Here is a 21,024-nt window from a genome sequence, read left to right on the forward strand (position 1 = left end):
AGTAGATGCAGGGCCTGCCTGGTCTCCCAGAACTTGGCCCATTGAAGGAAGAAATCATTATGACTATTATTTTTCTTTTGAAAAGGGTATACGTTCCAGTTAGTGCTTACTGTGGAGAACCTGTGGAATTTTCTTTAAGACTTGAGAGATGGCTTGGAAGGATTATGTTTTAACTGCTCAAAATGGACCCTCTGTCACCCATGGCGGAGAAGGCAATGGCACCCCACTCCAGTACTCTTGCCTGGAAAATCCCATTGGTTGGAGGAGCCTGGTAGGGTGCAGTCCATGGGGTCGCTGAGAGTCGGACACGACTGAGCGACTTCACTTTCACTTTTCACTTCCATACACTGGAGAAGGAAATGGCAACCCACTCCAGTGTTCTTGCCTGGAGAATCCCAGGGACGGGGGAGCCTGGTGGGCTGCTGTCTATGGGGTCGCACAGAGTCGGACATGACTGAAGCGACTTAGCAGCAGTCACCCATGGCCTCCTCCTCAGCAGGCCCCAAAACTCTAAGGGAGGTGTGTGCTGATGTGGCGAGGCCTCTCCTAGCCTTTGGGGTACGTATCAGGATAGGCCACCATGGCCAGGTTTCCCTGCTACCAACACAGGCCACGGGGGCTTCCACTGGCCTGCTCCTGGGACCCTCATCCTGTCACCAGGTCTCAGCCCTGCTTGGGGAGTTGAGGGTATGCAGTGCAGCTGGGTTTCTGTGAGGGAAGAACTTCCTCATTAAAGGAAAGCTGTCGTAGGAGACATGGAGAAGCATTGCTGGGAGAATCTCTAGGAAGGAGGGAGATCCCTGCCCAGAGCTTCCCTGGGGGGCAAACAAATTGGGGGCTCTGGCTGCTTTTATGCTTTTACCTCCAGGAGGGCCAGACTCCTTTTTTGAATCCAAGAGAGATCTATAACCTAGGCTCCTTTATTCAACAAATATTTTGTGAGCGGTTGCCAGGTGCTAGGAGCTGGCCTAGGTGCTGGGGATGTATCGGTGAACAAAATGGACAGAAGACTCCATCCCCTCATGGATTTTGCATTCTAGGAATGGGGCAAGACAATGAACATACTACAGGAGAAATGATTGCATTTCTTTAAAAGAGAAATGCCAAGGAAAATGTAAAAGGAGAGAAGAAAAGGAGAGTTGGGAGGATGAGATGTGGGTGGTGGCTGCATTGAATAGGGTGGTCAGGGAGGCCTCATCAAGAAGGTGCCATTGGGCGGCCGAAAAGGCGGTGCGCTGCGAAGGCGGGGCTTCGGTGACACCCGGCGGTCGCTGAGGATCTCGGGTGGTCTGTGAGGATGGCGGGGAGGGGGAAGCTAATTGCGGTGATCGGAGACGAGGACACTGTGACTGGCTTCCTGCTGGGCGGCATAGGGGAGCTTAACAAGAACCGCCACCCTAATTTCCTGGTGGTGGAGAAGGATACTACCATCAATGAGATCGAAGACACTTTCCGGCAGTTTCTAAACCGGGATGACATCGGCATCATCCTTATCAACCAGTACATTGCAGAGATGGTGCGGCACGCCCTTGACGCCCACCAGCGCTCCATTCCCGCTGTACTGGAGATCCCGTCCAAGGAGCACCCGTATGATGCTGCCAAGGACTCCATCCTGCGCAGGGCCAGGGGCATGTTCACGGCTGAAGACCTGCGCTAGAGGACTCCCCTCCGCCTTGCGGCCTCTCCCTGGGCTTGCCATCAGCCCTTCTCTAAGATCTTAGCCTCTGAGTTCCAATTCCCTGCCCCTTCCCATTCTACTGAGAGGCACCAGAGCTGGGGTGCTTCCAGTTGCTGGGGCTCTGCCATTAAAATTAAGGCTGGTTGGGATACAGGAAACCTGAGTGTCTTCTCTCCACTGCCTCTTCCCTGTGCTGTCATTGTTGATGTTAAATTAAAATAACATTCTTGCTTCTCTCCAAAAAAAAAGAAAAAGAAGGTGCCATTGGAGCAAAGGCTCAAAGGAGGTGAAGGAGTAGGCCAGACAGTTATCTGGATGAAGAGTGTTTCAGCCAGAGAAAACAGTCAGTGCAAAGGTCCTAAGGCAGGATGGCCTGGGACATTCCAGGAGCACCAAGGAGGCCAGGGTGGCTAGGGCAGAGGGAGGGGGAGAAAACGAGATATGAGCAGAGGTGCAAGAGGTGGGGCAGATTCTTGTACCCTGTGGTATCCAGGAGATCACTGTCAGTGCCTTGGCTTTTACTTCGAGTAAAATGGGGAGTCACTGTAAGGCTTTGAGCAGAGTGACATCATCTGACTTAGATTTTTTATTTAATTCAATTTAATTTTTATTTTATATTGGCGTATACTTGATTTACAATGTTGTGTTGGTGTCATGTGTACACCTAAGTGATTCAGTTATACATATCCATGTATCCATTCTTTTTCAGATTCTTTTCCCTTATAGGTTATTGCAGAGTATTTAGTAGAGTTCACTGTGCTATATAATAGGTCCCTGTTGATTATTTTTTATTATAGTAGTGTATATATGTTAATCCTAAGTTCCTAATTTATACTTCCTCCTCAACTTTCCCCTTTGGTAACCATAAGTTTGTTTTTGAAGTCTGTGAATCTATTTCTGTTTTGTAAATAAGTTCATTTGTATCATTTATTTTTTAGATTCAGCATATAAGTGATATCATATTTGTCTTTGTCTGACTTCACTTAGTAATAATCTAGGTTCATCCACACTGCTGCAAATGGCAATATCTTGCTCTTTTTTGTTGCTGAATAATATTCCACTATATATATGTATCACATCTTCTTTATCCTTTCATCTATCGATGGACATTTGGGTTGCTTCTGTGTCCTGGATATTGCAAATAGTGCTGCAAGGAACATTGGGGTTCATGTAATTTTTTGAATTATGGTTTTCTCTGGATATATGCCCAGAAGTGGGATTACTGGATCATATGGTAGCTCTATTTTTAGTTTTTAAGGAACTTCCATACCATTCTCCATAGTGGTTGTACCAATTTACATTCCTACCAACAGTGTAGGGGGATTCCCTTTTCTCCATGCCCTCCCCACATTTATGTTTTGTAGACTTTTTGATGATGGCCATTCTGACCAATGTGAGGTAATACTTAGTGTGGTTTTGTTTTGCATTTCATTTCAACATCATTAGTGATGTTGAGCATCTTTTCATATGCTTTTTGGCCTTCTATATGTCTTATTTGGAAAAAAATGTCTATTTAGATCTGCCATTTGTTTGATTGGGTTGTTTTTGATATAGAGCTGCATGAGCTGTTGGTATATTTTAGAGATTAATCCCTTGCTGGTTGCTTAATTTGCAAATATTTTCTCCCTAAAAGTGTGGGTTGTCTTTTTGTTTTGTTTATGGTTTCCTTTGCTGTGCAAAAGCTTTTAAACTTAATTAGGTTCCATTTGTTTATTTTTGTTTTTATTTTCATTACTCTAGAAGGTGTGTTCAAAAAGATCTTGCTGTGGTTTATGTCAAAAAGTGTTCTGCCTATGTTTTCCTCTAAGAATTGTATAGTATCCAACCTTACATTTAGGTCTTTAATCCATTTTGAGTTTATTTTTGCGTACGGTATTTGAGAATGATCTAATTTTATTATTTTACATGTAGCTGTCCACTTTTCCCAGAACCATTTATAGTCTTTTCTCCATTTTATATTCTTGCCTCCTTTGTCATAGATTAATTGACTGTAGGTGCATGGGCTTATTTCTGGGCTTTCTATCCTATTTCATTGATTTATATTTCTGTTTTTGTGCCAGTACCATATTGTTTTGATGACTGTAGCTTTGTAGTATAGTCTTAAGTCATGGAGCCTGATTCTTCCAACTCCGTTTTTCTTTCTTAGGATTGCTTTGGCTCTTCAGAGTCTTTTGTGTTTCCCTACAAATTAAAAAAATTTTTTTTCTAGCTCTGTGAAAAATGCCATTGGTAGTTTGATAGGAATTGTATTGAATCTGTAGATTGCCTTGGGTAGTATAGTCAATTTTGACAATACTGATTCTTCCAATCCAAGAACATAGTATATCTTACCATCTGTTTGTGTCAGCTTAGGTTTCTTTCATCAATTTCCTATAGTTTTCAGAGTACATGTCTTTTGCCTCCTTAGGTAGGTTTACTCCTAGGTATTTTATTCTTGACTTAGGTTTTAAAGGGGTCATCTTTTTAATACAGACTTTGCAAAATTATTATGCAGGACTAAAAGGGACTAAGCAATACTAAATTTCAGTATTGAGTTTCTAAAAGTGTTAAGCATTATTGGTCCCAGCTGCTAGGAGTCTAGCAGGCTCTTCGTTTAAGGACCTCACTGTGTATGTGTATGAGTGTGTGTGTGGGGGCGGGGGGATGTCCTGTTAGAGGCAGTAAACACATTCAATTATAACACCAAGGGAAGAAGCACAGAGATGATGCGAGGGGTCAAGAAAAGCCTTCTCAAAGAATGACAGAACTGGGTTTTTGAAGACTGAATAGGAGTCTTCCAGGTTGGACAAAGCAGGAAAGGTCATTCTAGCAAAGGATATAACTTGTGGAAAGGAATGGAGGCTTGGAAGAGCAGAGAATTATAGTAATTCGGGGAATGAGTGGATGTTGTATTGTGGCATGTGCCAGAGGGAGCAGTCAGAAATGAAGAGAGAAAGGGGAGAGACAGAGTGAAAGAGAAGAAATGCCCACCCCTTTTCCCATGGCAATTGGAGATGTGGTCTCTGCCCAGGTTTCACATGTCAGCAACAAAAAGATCTCTGGTTTCCGAGATTTCACCTGACCAAGTCTCATATATTCTCTGTGCTGTGTTTTGTCCTAGTTTGGGTTGATTTTTTTTCACTTTTATGTTTTTATTTATCAAAACTTGCACAAACCTGACCTCATTCAAAATGACACAAAACACACAACCAGGACACACACAGAGAAGCAGACACAGTGCAAGGAGTTTATTTGGGAGGTGATCCACAGAGACATCAGTAAGGGCACAGGAGGGAATGAGACAGGGAAGGGGAACAAATAGTAGAGAGAGGGTGAATAAGCAGATGAGAAATAGACTCAATCCTGCCAGGTCGTCTGGGAATGAGTGTAGAATTTACCCGAGGGGTGATGGAGCTGGGCTATTAATTCTTCAATCCCATCAGTCATTAGTTAAGGGCTGCTCCTTTAGGGTGGTAACTCCTTGGTCTTCATAGCCTGCCCAGAAGCCAGGGAAAACGCCCAGGCAAAGAGCTAGACTATGAATGTTGCATATAGTACCCATTACAATTTGTATACATTTCTCCAATCACCTATTATGCCTATACCACTGTGCTGGAGAGATCTTGAGCCTACCTGGGGCCAAGGAGGATGCCAATGTGGATGGAGTCAAAAGCAGATCAGACCCAGGCCCACCCTGGGGTAATCTGGGCTCCATCTTGCTGTGGTCCACATGACACAGACTCAGGGGTAAAGGGACGGATGTTTGTCTTTTTGTGTCTGGCTTCTTTCACTTAACCTAATGTCTTCATGGTTCATCCGTGTTGTAGCCTATGTCCAAATTTCATTCCTTTTTAAGGCTGAATGATATTCCATGGATAGACCATATTTTGCTATGGACCTCTCGGTCACCTCCACTTTTTGGTTATTGTGAGTAATGCTGCTTTGAACATGGGTGAGCAATTATCTGTTTGAATCTCTGCTTGCAGTTCTTTGGGGTCTGTACCTAGAAGTGGAATTTCTGGGTCACAGTGCAATTCTATGTGTAACTTGTTGAAAACCATCATCCTGTTTTACACAAAGGCTGAACCATTTTCCATTCCCTCCAGAAATACATAAGAATCTCCTTTAAAGACACTTGGGTACTGCTCTTCCCACCAGCTGGGGACGTGTGGAGGATAAGGACCCTCCCCACTCCACGGAAGGATTGTGGCAGGTTCAAGTGAGGGCCTGGACTTCCCAGGTGGCTCAGTGGTAAAGAATCTGCCTGCCACTGCAGGAGACGTGGGTTTGATCCCTGGGTCAGGAAGATCCCCTGGAAGAGGACATGGCAACCCACTCCAGTATTCTTGCTGGGAAAGTCCCACAGACAGAGAAGCCTAGTGGGCAACAGTCCATGGGGTCACAAAGAGTCAGATATGACTGAGCAACTAAACAACAAGTGAGGATACACCCAGACTTACATGGCAAGGGTTGGTGACAGCTGAGCGCACCCTTCGGTCTCTGTGTCCAGTTCACTCAGCTATGGGCTGCATCATTTCAGCTGGACTATGTCATGGTGCTGGTCAGCTAGGAGGACATGGGTTTGGATCCGCCTTTCCTGGGGCTGGGTGACCGCTGACAAAGGAGTTTGACATCCTTAGCCTCAGTTTCCTTCTCTGTTCAAACAAATGGGAAGTGTAACTGGGCAGGGGTGGCCACTCAGTGAGGTCATATGAGTCTCAGGCTTAGCATGCAGGGCCTGGCAGATAGTACGTGCTCAGTCAGTGGACATCACTATCATTATGATCTGTTTCTGGGCATCCCTCTGTGGGTGAGCGTCTAGGTGGCAATGCAAGAATGTAAAGTCAAGGTTATGAGACTCCTTGATGTCCATTTCTGTGCTAGGATTTGGGCTGGAGCACAGTTGGGGATGCCATAATACACTGCCCAGGTTACCTTTAAGAAAGCACTTGGGACTTTCCTGGTGGTCCAGTGGCTAAGACTCCATGCTCCCAATGCAGGGGGCCTGGGTTCGATCCCTGGTCAGGGAACTTGATCCCACCATGCTGCAACAAAGGTCAAAGATCCCATGTACTGCAACTAAGACCTGGTGCAGCCAAATGAGTAATAATTAAAATAAATATATTCGAAAAAAAAAAAGAAAGCACTTGCTGCCCTGGTTTCTAGGGTATTTTCAGGGGCCCCCTCTGGCTATAAGGACCTTCAGGGGCAGCCTCAGCTACAGAGTGCCTTGGTCAAAGTCATGCCCTTCCAGTGACCTTTTAATGTGGGGGTATAAAGGCCTAGGCATCTAGGCCCACCTCTGGACAACTCAGTGGAAGGCTGAATGATGCCCCACAGCCCCTCAAGGTGTCCATGCCCTAGTTCCAGGAATCTGTGTGTGTCACCTCACATGGCAAAAGGGACTGTGCAGATATGATTAAGGATCTGGAAGTGGAGAGGTTATCCAGGTAGAACCAATGGGGGGCTTCTAAGAGGATGGCAGAGGATCAGGGTCACAGAAGGAGATGTGATGATGGAAGCAGGGGTCAGAGTGATGTGCCTGCTGACTCTGAGGTTGAAGCTTGCGCCCAGGGCCAAGGGATGTCTGCCGATGGCCTCTGGAAGCTGGAAAAAGCAAAGAAACAAATGCTCCCCTGATGCCTCCAGAAGGAATGCAGTCTGGTTGACACCTTGATTTTGGATTTCTGATCTCTTGAATTCTAAGAGAATAAACGTGTGGTGGTGGAAGGCAGCAAGTCTGCGAGAATTTGCTCCAGCAGTAATAGGAAGCTAGTACAACTCTGAATGCAGGGCTGGCTCCAGCGCTCCCTCTGCTCAATCCTGCTCTCCTCCTGCCCTTCCACAGGGATTGGTGCAGCAGGCTCTCCCTGATAAGCATCCTGTGTCTTAAACTGCATCTCAGAGTCTGCTTCCTGGGAAACCCAATCTGCCACAGCTCACACACACATATACACACACGCGCGCACACGTGTGTGTGTGTGTGTATGTATATTGTCATTTAGTCGCTCAGTCGTGTCTGACTCCTGCAACCTCATGGATTGTAGCCCCCCAGGCTCCTCTCTCCATGGGATTCCCCAGGCAAGAATACTGGAGTGGGTTGTCATTTCCTTTTCCAGGGGATATTCCCAATCCAGGGATCAAACCCACGTCTCCTGCTTGGCAGGCGGATTCTTTATCACTGAGCCACTCGGGCAGCCCATATGTATGTAATATGTGTATATGTGTATGTATACCCACACATATATTTATATATTTTGCAGCTTTATTACGGACAATTTCAAACAGACACAAAAGTAGCAAGAATAATGATCTCATCACCCCCAGCTCAGATAATCTCCAACTCATGGTTAATCTTATTTGATTCATGTGGGAATGGTAATTTAAAGGGCAAAGCAAAGCTCTCATCCTAGAAAACGTTCTGGTCCGCATGGGGACTTCAGAAGGTGCAGACATCTCTGCGGCCAAGAGAATGCCAGGCCACAGTCCCCACGTCAGTGAATATGGGGCCAGGGCACAGAGAAGCAGCCTTAGAGAAAGGCAAGGCAGAGGAGACGCAGCCAGAGCAGCAGGACAATTCCGTCTTGAAGAGTGGGTCCTAGGTCACGGGAAAACTCACCTAAAGGGTCCCAAGTCTGGGCAGGAGGCAGGTGATGTGTGAAGGGACAGTGGCAGGCAGCACTTACCTTTGTGTTACACTCCATTGTCTTTCTGATCTTCCCCTAAAAAAATAAGCCTCTCCTGCTTCTACATGACCCTGTCAACAATAGCAATGTGAGAATAGTGCCAGGTGCTGGGCGAAGCACTTTACACAGGTCTTCTCACAAATCTGCCCAACAACCCTAGGAGGCAGACACTATTTTTATCCCCATTTGAGTGAGACTCAATGAAGTAAGGCCACTTGGCCAAGGTCCCGTGGATGGTATATTAGTTTCCCAGGGCTATTATAACAAATGACCACAGACTGGGTGGTTTACAACAATAGAAATAGATTCGCTCACAGTCCTAGAGGCCAGCAGTTTGAAATCAAGGTGTTGGCTAGGCTGCACTCCCTCCAGAGGCTTTAGGGCAGAATGCTTCCTTGCCTCTTCCCACTTCTGGTGGCCCCAAGCGTCCCTTGGCTTGTAGCTACATCACTCCATCTCTGCCTCTGTCTTCACATAGCCTCCTTTCCTCTTCCTATGTCTTCTCTGTATTTCTTTTACCAGTACACTTGTCACTGGGTCCAGGGTCCATGTGGATAATTCAAGATCTCACCTCAAGATCCTTACTTGAAATACATCAGCAAGCACCCTTTTTTCCAAATAAGCTCGCATTCCCTGGTTCCAGGGGTTAAGACATGGACATAGCTTTTTGGATGCCGGCAGTCAACCCACGACAGGTAGGAAGAGGGGGACCAGGGGTCTGCACGTAAGAAAAAGGATCTGCTGTTCCTGGCATGTGATACAGTCTTGCCAAGAAGAGCAGGACCAGTAGGAACCCCTTGTCCTAGTTTTATGACGTGGCCACAAGGTCTTTGACACACCTCCCATGGAAAGGTGGTGTCACTGCCTCTCACCTTGAACCTGGGTGGGCTTGTGACTCACTTGTAACCAAAAGAATGTGACATGACCTCCAATGGTGCATCAGAAAAGGCGATGTGGTGTCTGCCTTTTTTGTGGAACCATTTGCTTTGGGAGCCCTGAGCTGCCATGTGGACTGACTGACTGCCCTGAGGCTGCCATGCTGGGAGGAAGCCCAGACCATATGGAGAGGTCCCACCTAGGTATTCTGCCCAATAGCTCTAGCTGAGACAGCTGACAGCCAGCACCCACTGCCTCCAGATAATTCCAGCCCCATCTATCCAGCTTCCCTGCTGAGGCCCCAGAAATGATGGAGCAGAGACAAGCTGTCCCCACTGTCCCCTGAGTTCCTGACCCACAGAATCGGAAGATAATAAAATGGCTGCTCTGTGCCACTGTCTGGGGATGGTTTGTCACACAGCAGTAGTAATCAGGACACCCCTCCTTGTCTAGAGAAAACCCCAAACTGGAGGTCATCAGTTCCTGAGAAATAAATCTGATTCAGAGAGAGACAAAGAAAATGTATCCTGTTTGAACCAGCACCCCTGCCCCAATTCCCGGTGGTTCTGTGATGAGAGATGGGGCGGGGGTAGGGCATAGAAAATGGAAACAGCTCCTTTCAAGCATGAGAAACCGCCCCTCCCCGAACTCACTCACAGACAGAGCCTTGGGGCCTGAGGCTGCAGCCAAGCCTCCCCCCAGCTGCCTTCCCTCCAGCCTCTGCCAGTGGAGCCCAGCAGCAGTTACCATTTCCCATGCAGCTGCAGCTGACAGCAGGTCCCCCCCACCCCCAACACCGGCCCCATCCCTCCACAGGCCCTGACCGCATGCCCCCAGGGGCCCAACCTACCCTAGCCCAAGGGGCTGACCGCTTCTCCAGTCCTGCCTTTAAACCAGTGCTCGGGGTCTGTCTGCAGCCCCGGCTGCCAATTATAGCACAGGCTCGCTCACTCGCAGGGTTGGATCTTGGGATTTTTGTCATTTGCTATGCGGAGGTTTTCTTTCTGACTAATTTGTTTACCAGGTTTAATTCTTCAATCATGTTTTCATTTTACAAGATTTCAGGGTAATTATGAACTTTGAATAAATCCATCTGAGGTACCAAAGTGCGCTCCGCTACACGAGGGCCTGCCATTCTGTTGCTACACTTGAGATTTGGTGTGAATAGGACCTTTCCTGCCTGCCCCCACCCCCCAACGCCAGCAATTGAAAACAGCTGGGCCTCTAGGAGCCAAGGTCGGGATTTGAGAAAAAGCCACAAGCTGAAAACCACATCGGAGTTGGGGAGAGATGGAATCAGGCGGGTGTGTGAGCGAGGCTCCAAAACCTGTGAGAATCTGGCCTCTCTCCACCCACCTCGCCCAGGCTGCTCCCCCCACCCCAGGGCATCTGGCAGAGACACCCGAGGCCCCGGCTGCCCCAGCGTTGCCAGCTGAATGTCTGCCGCAGCAAGATGCAGTGATTCCTGGGAGAGGACCAGATGCAGAGGCCGGAGCCTCGGGCCCTAGTTCCAGTTGCATAGCCCTCAGCAATGCGGCCATAGGCAAACTTTCTGACCCTCAGGAGTAAAATAGAAATAGATCGAGGGGATGATGACCCCCTCCTCTTTGCAGGCTTGTCATGCAGGACTTGCTGTATGAAGCGGCATTTTGTAAGCTGTATCATTTGGCACAGTTGTGAGGTGGTGGTATTGTGGAACAAAGTCTCATGGTTGTATCGGCAGGGTCACACTGGCAGGCTGGGGTGAGGAAAGGCCACCAGGCCCCTAGATGTCTTGACTCCATCACCGTTTCACAACCAGTGTGTCCGGGTTCCTGCTTGTGCTGGGATGGTCTCTATGGAGTGTGTAAGCCTATGAACTGTGACTCTGATTCCCAGTACCTTATCAATGCTACACAGGAGGACTGCGTTAGTCCCACATCTTATCGGTACCAACAAATTAGAATTGCCTAATTTGCATATCCATACCAAGCCTACAGCCAGCCCAGCCCGATGGGTAGTGCAGGGTGCCCTAATCACAACTAAGATCAATGGTTTAGGCTTAGCTAATTTACATGCAGCCAATCATAGCCAAGGAATGAACAGCAACGCTGCTAGGGGAACCAATCGGATGAAGGGAATTCTCCACCACAGAGTATAAGCCCCTGAGCTTCCCCAGCTGGGTGGCGCTCACTCCCACCTCAGGGGGGATGCCATGGGGGGCTTCGGACTTGCTCTGACAAGGATCCGGTGCTGGATCCCATCCATAGTGACAGCTTCAGTGGCTGAGGGCAAGAGGAAGGGAGTGGCTGTACCCTTGTTCTGTTTGGGATCTCTCAGAAGCAAGCCTGAGACCAAGATTCAAAGGCAGGAAGCACCAGCAGGGGCACGCCGGGATGCGGGAAGACAGTTAATAAAGAATGCCCCAGCCAGCCAGGCACCTCTGTGGGGAACCGTAATGGGCTGAATTGTGCCCCTCCACAAATTCATAGATTGAAGTCCTAACCCCCAGGACCTCCGAATGTGACCGCATCTGGAGATAGGATCTTTAACAAGGTGATTAAAGTAAAATGAGGTCGTCATGATGAGCCCTGATCCAATCTGACCAGTATCCATAGGACAGACACATACACAGAGGGATGACTGTGTGAAGATAGGAGGTGAGGAAGCCAGGGAATTCATCCACTAACTTGCACCAGTCATTCACTGGGGGCTGTTTGTGGGGGGCACTGATTTGCAGCCCTAGTCTGCCTGGGGGCAGGCAGAGCAGCATTGGTCATCAGTTGAAGCCCCCAGGGGAAGAAACTCAGGGATTACCATTTGAAAGTCGGGCCTGGATGCCCAAAATGGTGAGACCGAGGGGACTTGTGGGTGGCAAAAGTGACGGTGGCTCCTGAGATGTATAATAGGCTATCTTAGGCACCTGCCTAACAAGCAGTAAGCTTGTTGCTGTTCAGTCACTCAGTCGTGTCTGACTCTTTGTGACCCTATGGACTGCAGCACACTAGGCTTCCCTGTCCTTCACCATCTCCTGGAGCTTCCTCAAACTCATGTCCATTGAGTCGGTGATGCCATCCAACCATCTCATTCTCTGTCGTCCCCTTCTCCTGCCTTTAATCTTTCCCAGCATCAGGGTCTTTTCCAATGAGTCGGCTCTTCCCATCAGGTGGCCAAAGTATTGAAGCTTCAGCTTCATCATCAGTCCTTCCAATGAATATTCAGGGTTGATTTCCTTTAGGATGGACTGTTTTGATCTTGAAGTCCAAGGGACTATGGCACTAAGCTGCTATGGCCTTTAATCTCTGCCCCAAAGGAATATATATATATATGTGTGTGTATGTGGTGTGTCTGTTCATTGGAAGGTTTAGCTAGAATATATATTTTTATACTGGATTATTCATGTAATACTGTATGACCTTGTAATACAGTGCAAAGGTGACCTCTGGTTAGTTTCCATGCCAAAGCCCGTGGGCTGAACGGACATGGACACAACTCACTGTGGTCTTGAATTCCTGTAACTTTGGTGCCCTCCCTTGTGAGACCGGGAGCATGTCAGTGCCTCTTGCTAATTTTAGACCCATACACTGGGCTCAGGTAGGATGAGGATGCTTTGAGTCACGCTTCTTGGTTTTAAGCAACTGAAACTGATGTTACCCAAGTTCAGTAGGAAAGGGATTTCTGGAAGGTGTGGGGTGGTCCACCGACTTGAGAGAAAGGAATAAGAATCATAGCCAAGAATGCTCTAGTAGGTGTGGGGAATGGCCAGCACCTGCCCCCACCCTCACCAGCCTCCGTAGCACACTGTCTTTGCTGGCCCTCTGAGGTTGCCACCGTGGGGTCATTGTCCCTGCCTCTCTAGGACATTCCCTGGAGATTCAGTTGGGGCTCTCTGGGTCACCCTATCAGAGTGGCCTCTCCACGTGGTCTTTCCAACATGGCAGCTTAGAACAACGGGATTTCTTACACATCAGCCCAGGGCTTCCAAGAAAGAGCACCAGACAGAAGCTGTATCATCTATTATGATCTATTGTTGTAAATCACACAGCATCACTTCTGCCACATTCTATTCGTCCCATGTAAATCTGAAAAGCCAGTCCACATTGGCTTTTCTAACCCCCAGGGAAGGGATTAGACTCCTCCGCCCTTTGATGAGAGGACTGTGAAAGAATTCAGGGACATGCTTTAAAACCGCCACAGTGGGCTAGGAGATGGCAAACAGCCACTTGGCTTGACAGTTTGATTGGACCAACACATTTTTCCTTCTTGATTTTCTAATTTGGCTGCTTGTTTCCCATGATGCAGATAGGCCTGGCTCAAACTCCAGGCCACATGTTAGTAACTAACATGTTTGCACCCCGTTGGTTGGACCCACCGACTCCAGTTCATCCCGCTTCATCATTATGCCAGGAGAGCTCATTCCAACTGAAATTTGACTATTGGTTTTTAATTTTGGTGCCATTTTTCATGCTGATGGCTCTTCTGGCTGACAGTGAATTACCCTGGGTGCAAATTAAATACAATAGAATTGCTAATAAGGCCATTAGAATACGCTGACAGGAGGAAATCTACAAGTTGTCAGACCTGGGTGGGCTCTCCACTTGCCTTTGGGACAGAATTCACTTCACTTCAAACGGACCTGTGCCTGGGATGGGTTCAAATATTGGAAACAGACACCTGCAGGCACCCGGAGGGACTGAGCGAGTGACTGCAAGGCCCGCGAGCCTACACTGGTTCAGCTGTTTCTCTTTGCAGGAAAAATCTTGTCCTGTGAATACACGTGTCCCTAGGGATCTCTGTCTAATGTTCCATACACTCTTCTCATGCAGGGAAGTGTCGAGATTTAATTCTCCACCTCCAGGCCCACAAGGAAGGCACCAAATATCTGGAACAATGAACAATGTTTTCAGATTTCTAAATTTAGACGGAAGGTGGGAACACACCAGCAATTTTCCTCTTGTGTCTAATTCTGAGCAAAGATAGAGTCTTTATCTGTTGGAGACTTTGTCATTGCATGGTCAGTCCCAGTTTCTTTTTTTTTTTTTTAATCCCTACAAAACTGACTGAGAGAAATAGATTCAGGAGTTGGACCCTAAGGATGGGCTCGCTGCTGAAGAGTGGTTCTATAAATCAGGAGGTGTTAGACCTTCAGAGGAGATAGGAGGTGGTCTTGAAGGGTGAGGCTGTAAACCCGGACGCTGTGCAGTGCTATTGTTTGGGGAGGGACAATGTGTTGGAGATCATTGGTAAGAGGAGGACCCCACTGCATCAGTAACAGCTAACAATTATTGAACCCTGCCTGCTATATCTAGCCACTTGAAACACATTTCATCTTTACATCAGCCCTCTTCTCTGTAGATTATGGTCATCACCCCCATTTAGAGGATGTCAATCTTGAGGTTAGGTAATTTTTCCAAGGTCACCCAACAAGTTTACTTCATCCAGTGTTATTAGACTGGATTCAGCTGCCAGAGACTGACTTAAAGAAGAAAGTTATTCTTTCTTAGAAAAACAAAGATGGGGGACTTCCTTGGTGGTACAGTGGATAAGACTGTATCTGCCAATGCAGAGGACACAGGTTCGATCCCTGGTCTGAGAAGATTCCACGTGCCATGGAACAGCTAAGCCTGAGTGCCACAACTACTGAAGCCTGAGTGCCTAGAGCCTGTGTTCCACAGCAAGAGAAGCCACGGAAGTGAGAAGCTTGCACACCACAAGAGAATAAAAGGAAGGGAGACCCTTCTTTAAGCCTCCTCCTTCCTACTGCCTGAAGCGTGGTACTCAATGCTAGAGCATGTGCAGCTACCTTGAACCAAGAGGTGGACATAGGGTTGCCCCCGCTCGCCACAACTAGAGAAAGCCCACGCACAGCAAAGAAGAACCAGTGCAGCCAAAAATAAACAAATCAAATTATTTGAAAACAACAACGGGCAGTAAGAAGTCTAACTCTGGTACAGCAGCTCCATAATCATCTGTCATCTAGGTTCCTTCTGTCTTGTTTCATCATTGCCAACATATGATCTCTTCTGCCTTGGATTGCCGGGTAAAATACAGGGGACCAGTTCAATTGGAATTTCAGATAGACAATAATTTTTTTAGTGTAAGTATGTCCTGTGCCATATTAAATAATTAAGTAGCACAATTAAATTAAACATTTTTAATTAAAAATTTAACAAATGAAAATAGTTTATTTTTGCTTCATCTGGCAACCCTATCTCCACCTCTTGGTTCAAGGTGGCTGCACGTACTCTAGCATTGAGGACCACACTTCAGGCAGTAGGAAGGAGGAGGCTTAAAGAAGGGCCTCCCTCCCTTTTATTCTCTATTTATGTATTTATTTTTGGCTTCGCAGGGCTTTCACTAGTTGTGGCAAGCGGGGGCTTCTCCTGTCGCAGAACACGGGCTCTAGGGCACTCGGGCTTCAGTAGTTGCAGCCAGCGGGCTCTAGAGTGCGAGCTCGGGAGTTGTGGCACGTGGACTTATTTGCTTCTTGACATGTGGCAGGTAGATTCTTAACCACTGGATCACCAGGGAAGTCCGTGGTCCTTCCTTTTAAAGACACGTCCCCCCACATGGCTTTTAGGGAGGCTGGGAAATACAGCTTTTATTCTGGGCAGCCATGGGCTCAGCTGACCATCAGAGCTTCTGTATTAACCGGTATCAGGTGTCAGCTCTGTGTCTGCCACAGCTGTGACTTAAATCCCAGTCAGAATGGCTTTCAAGTCTTGGGGCTTAGTCACCCTAATAATCCTGCCTCTTCAGCATTTTAGGAAAGAAAGTGTGTGTGTTTCACACCACCCTGTTTAAATCCTTTTCCCAATTTCTGGGTGCCTCTACTCTGAACTCTGTGCTTTTGCTGCTAACAGCCAGCACGTGCAACACTCTTCGGAGGTCTGCCCTGGGGCTACCGGAGCCACTCCATCCCCACCCCGGGAACTAGGATGGCACTTGGCCAGTGACTCACTGTGCGGCAAGTCTGCAAGCCCAGCTCCCTGGCCTGGAGAAAGACTAAAGCGTAATTTACACTCCACCGCTTTCCTTTTCTTGTCCTGCTTTCCTCACTCCCTTAACTGGTCTACCCTGGAAGCACTGCCTTCAGAAATCACTTGCACACAAATCCTTGCCTAAGATAAGGGCTTACCCTGGAAAATATAAATAGGAAATGGGACAGGACTTTTGAAGACAAAGCAGTTCGTTCTCACGTGCCCCTCTGTGATAAAGAGGCCAAAGTGACTTGCAAAGCCCTTGAGTTTGATTTAGGTCACACCCACGCCTTAACTGGCAAATCCTGAATTGTGACCACTGTTATAAAGTTGGGCATTTAATATTTATTCCTGTCTTCCTCCAAATTGTATTTTTTCCCCCCTAGGGCATGTGTATTAGTCTGGGTTTGGTTGGGAAAATAGCACTTGGGACTTCAAATAGGAAGGAATTCAATACTGGAGATAAGGTGCTTACAAAACAATTGGAAGAGTCAAGGTCCAGGAAAACTGATACCAGCTCTCAGATTCCTCCAAACTTCTAGAGCGTCAGAGAGCCCAGGGCGTACAGTTGCAGGACCAAGGGAGGTGTTCCTCAGACGTGCCTGGAGGTTGCTGTGAAAATTTCCACTTTCGGTTCGCTTTATGTCTGCCCTCTGTTGCTGGAGAAATAATAATTATGGCTTCTTGGCCTCTCTTTAGCCTTCCAAGTCATATGCAAATATGGTAGCTCCTCATCACAGGTTTCTCCTGCTATCTGAAAGTAGAGTGTTTCTGTGAAAACTTTCATAAGCCAAAAGGGTGTAAAGCAAAGAAGCAATTACCTTAGGACACATCTTGCTAACAGGTGCACAAAATAAATGGCAATAAATAAAGCGCAGATGCTCACAGACACAGGTGACATCCATGGCGACTTTTTGATGTTGAGATGCTGAGGGTAGTTCTCAGGAAGGAGCTTGGCAGGACCACTCTTACTGCTTGGGGTGCCTGCTGCCTCTATCACAACTTGCTGCAAAACAAACATTGAACGCTGTGTTTTTCATCTTTTTTTTAAAAGCAAAAATCCTCTTCGAATTTCTTAGTTAGTGAAAACAGGTACTAATATGGGTCTGTAGTGGAGAAGGCAATGGCACCCCACTCCAGTACTCTTGCCTAGAAAATCCCATGGATGGAGGAGCGTGGTAGGCTGCAGTCCATGGGGTCGGTAGAGTCAGACACGACTGAGCGATTTCACTTTCACTTTTCACTTTCATACATTGGAGAAGGAAATGGCAACCCACTCCAGTGTTCTTGCCTGGAGAATCCCAGGGATGGCGGAGCCTGGTGGGCTGCCATCTATGGGGTCGCACAGAGTCAGACACGACTGAAGCGACTTAGCAGTAGCAGCAGTATGGGTCTGTAGGAAAAGCGAAGTGGAGTAAAGTGAACTTTAGAAAATCGAGGAATATCTGTATTTGTGGATTCCCTATTTGCAAATTTGCCTACTCACTAAAAATTTATTTGTAACCTCAAAATTAATACAGCACATTCTCTGTCATTCATGGGCTTATGCAAGAGGGGTCAGAAACTGGAGTCATCCAGTGCGCCCATTCCCAGCTGAGGCTGAACGTGGTGATGCTCTGCTTTTTTTCTTTGGTGCTTATACTGTAAACCAGTGTCTTCTTCATGGTCTAAAGTTTAGTGCCATGTTTTTCCACATTTCTGAGCTTTTTTTATTGGTGACTGCTGTTTGAAATAGCCCCCAAATGTATTGTTGAAGAGGCTGTGGTGAGAAATAGACTTCATTCATTTTGGAAAAATCTCAGCCATTATTGTTTTCAAATATTTCTCCTACCCTGTTCTCTCTCTGTTAGACATGTTCTCCCACAGCCCTGTGATCTCTGTTCTGTTTCTTCCTCCTACAATTTTCTTTCTTTGTGTTTCCGTTTGGGTAATTTCCGTTGTCCTGTCTTTGAATTTGCTGATTCTTTCCTTAGCTGTGTCATCTGCTGAGCCGTGAAAGGCACAGTCTTGTTTTTCATTTTTAGCATTTCCATTTGATTCTTTCTTTCTCTCTTTGGCTATGTCAGGTCTTGGTTGAGTCATGAGGGATCTTCCATTGTGGCACACGGACTCTAGTTGTGGTGTGTGAGCTTCAGGAGTTGTGGTGCATGGGCTGAGTTGCTCCACGGCATGTGAGATCTTACTTCCTCAACCAGGGATTGAACCCGTGCCCTCTGAATTGCAAGGCAGATTCCTAACCACTGGACCACCAGGGAAATTACAATTCTTTCTTTTTTAGAAAGAATTGTTATCATAGTATAGTTACTTTATAATGTGTTAGTTTCTACTGTAGAGCAAAGTGAATCAGCTATACATATATATACATCCCCTCTTTTTTGGATTTCCTTCACATGTAGGTCACCACAGAGCATCAAGGAGAATTCCCTGTGCTGTTCAGGAGGTTCTCATTAGTTATTGATTCTTATAGTTTTATTCTCTCTGATGAAATTACCCATCTGCTCTTGCATGTTGTACGTTTTCCACTAAGGTCAGTGTTTAGTGGCTTGGTTGCCCTGTGACCTCAGCTCTCTGACGAGTTCAAGGCAAGTTGTGATTTTCAGATTGTCCAGATTTCTGTTGTTGTTCAGATCAGATCAGTCACTCAGTCGTGTCTGTTGTTGTTACTAGTGTGCTATTTTCAACATTCTGTATCCTAAGCGGACTGCAATTTTTTTAAAAAAGAGAGATGCTTCTGTAAGAAAAGAACAAGAATTAATGTCTTATTTAATTCCTAGTTTCTTTCAGATCCTTTATATATGTATATAATAACCAAACCAAGGCACCAGTATTTACATGACTGAATTCAAAAGGACATAAATGGTGTAAATGACTGATCAAACTTAGTATATTACCCACTGTTATTGACTGAATTACGTCCTCCCCAAATTCATATGTTGAACCCCTTCCCCCAATCTGACCATATTTGAAGACAGAGATTTTAAAGAGGTGATTAAGTTTAAATGAGGCATCAGGATGGAGCCCTAATTTAATCTGGTGTCCTTAGAAGAGACATCAGGGATGTGTGAGCAGAGAGATAAGGATTTTGGTCACCAAAATTACAATATATGAGTTTTCCCATACTACTAAGTGATTCTGGGTCACCAGCTGGGTGTCCTACAATTCAACTCAATTCTGACACTATCTACCCGGAGATAGCATCAGATCCCACAGGTTAAGGGCTCAATGCTACAAGACTGCCCCCTATCTCCCGCCCCCTCCCCCCGCCCCAATCATTTTAGATGGCATTAACAAGCCCAGGTTATCTCCTGTTCTTCTGACTGACAGGCTACAGGTTAGAGGTTCCAGCAACACCCCCCTCCTTGGGTTCAATTAATTTGCTAGAGGGGCTCATGGAGCTCAGATTACTGGTTTGTTACAAAGGATATTAAAGGATACAAATCAACAGCCAGATGAAGAGATACACAGGGTGAGGTCCTAAACAAAGCAGCTTCTGTCTTGGCAGAGTTTGGGGCCCAGGAAGGCAGGCAAAGTGGAAGCATTCTGGTTTATCAACCTGAAAGCTCTCTAAATCCCATCCCTTCAGGGTTTTATGGACACTTCATTACATAGGCACTATTGATTAAATCATTGGCCACTGGCAACTGATTAACCTTCCAGCCTCTCTCTCCTTCCTGGAAGTTGGCAAGGGGAGGGACTGAAAGTTCCAACCTTCAAGTCACATGGTTCGGTCCTCTGGCAACTGGCCTTCATCCTCAGGTTACCTGTGTGCTTTCAAAAAGTCACCTCATTAACATAACAAAAGACATCTTTATTGCTATCGGATGAAGATCAAATATATTTAATATATTTATTTTAAATCATAATATCACAAGAGAAAAGACTGTACATGGTGAGAAGGTGGCCATCTGTAAGCTAAGGAGAGAGTTCTCAAGAGAAACTAACTCTGACCCCTTCTCTATCTTGTACTTGCAGACTCCAGAATTGTGAGAAAATTAATTTCTGTTGTTTAAGCCATCCAATCAGTGGTATTTTCTTAAGGCAGCTCAAATAGACTGGTATACCCCTAGTTGCAGGTATGGTAGATTGTTTTTTTAGTTAATTAATTTTTTTGAATTGAAGTATAGTTGATTTATAATGTATTAGTTCCTTGCTGTAGGTATAAAGCAAAGTGAGTCATATATACACACACGTATATATAAATACATACACACTCATACATATATGTTCATTCTTCTTCAGATTCTTTCCCCTTATAGCTTATTACAAAATATTAAGTATAGTTCTCTGTGCTATATAGTAGGTCCTTGTTAGTTATCTATTTTATATGTAGCAGTATGTATCTGATAATCCCAAACTCCTAATTCCCCAATCCCTTCCTCCTTTGGTAACCATAAATTTGTTTTCTATGCTGTGGGTCTATTTCTGTTTTGCATATAAGTTGATTTATATAATTATCCTTTTTTAGACTCCACATATAACCAGTATCATTTGATTTTTGTTTTTACTTACTTGGCATCGTTTCTTTCTTTTGTTTTCTGGCTGAGTAGCATCCCATTGTGTGTCTGTATCGCATCTTTATCCATCCATCTGTCAGTGGACATGTAGGTTGCTTCCATGTCTTGGCTATTGTAAACAGTGCTGCAATGAACATTTGGGTGCATATATCTTTTTGAATTAGAGTCATATCTGGATATATTGGAGAAGGCAATGGCACCCCACTCTAGTACTCTTGCCTGGAAAGTCCCGTGGATGGAGGAGCCTGGTGGGCTGTAGTCCATGCGGTCGCTGAGGGTCGGACACGACTGAGCGACTTCACTTTCACTTTTCACTTTCATGCATTGGAGAA

General features: G+C 46.1%; 1 protein-coding gene and 1 long non-coding RNA gene across 2 annotated transcripts in view; both read left to right on the forward strand.

Annotated features, from left to right (window-relative positions):
• The window catches only part of LOC147340181 (uncharacterized), a 274,415-nt gene that overhangs the window by 6,862 nt on the left and 246,529 nt on the right, over positions 1–21,024 (forward strand). The gene's annotated exons all lie outside the window — the stretch shown is intronic.
• On the forward strand, positions 1,216–1,932 carry LOC147340182 (V-type proton ATPase subunit F). The gene has a single exon (XM_086387048.1). The coding sequence runs from the start codon at positions 1,298–1,300 to the stop codon at positions 1,655–1,657; it is 360 nt and encodes a 119-aa protein (XP_086243174.1). The 5' UTR covers positions 1,216–1,297; the 3' UTR covers positions 1,658–1,932.

This window comes from Bos grunniens, chromosome X (assembly GCF_055505025.1).
Source record: "Bos grunniens cultivar Pamir isolate PY7600 chromosome X, Bosgru_T2T1.0, whole genome shotgun sequence".
Lineage (NCBI taxonomy): Eukaryota > Metazoa > Chordata > Mammalia > Artiodactyla > Bovidae > Bos > Bos grunniens.

Excerpts from the sequence above, each read along its gene's own strand:
- LOC147340182 (XM_086387048.1), top strand. The coding sequence starts at position 1,298 with ATGGCGGGGAGGGGGAAGCTAATTGCGGTGATCGGAGACGAGGACACT.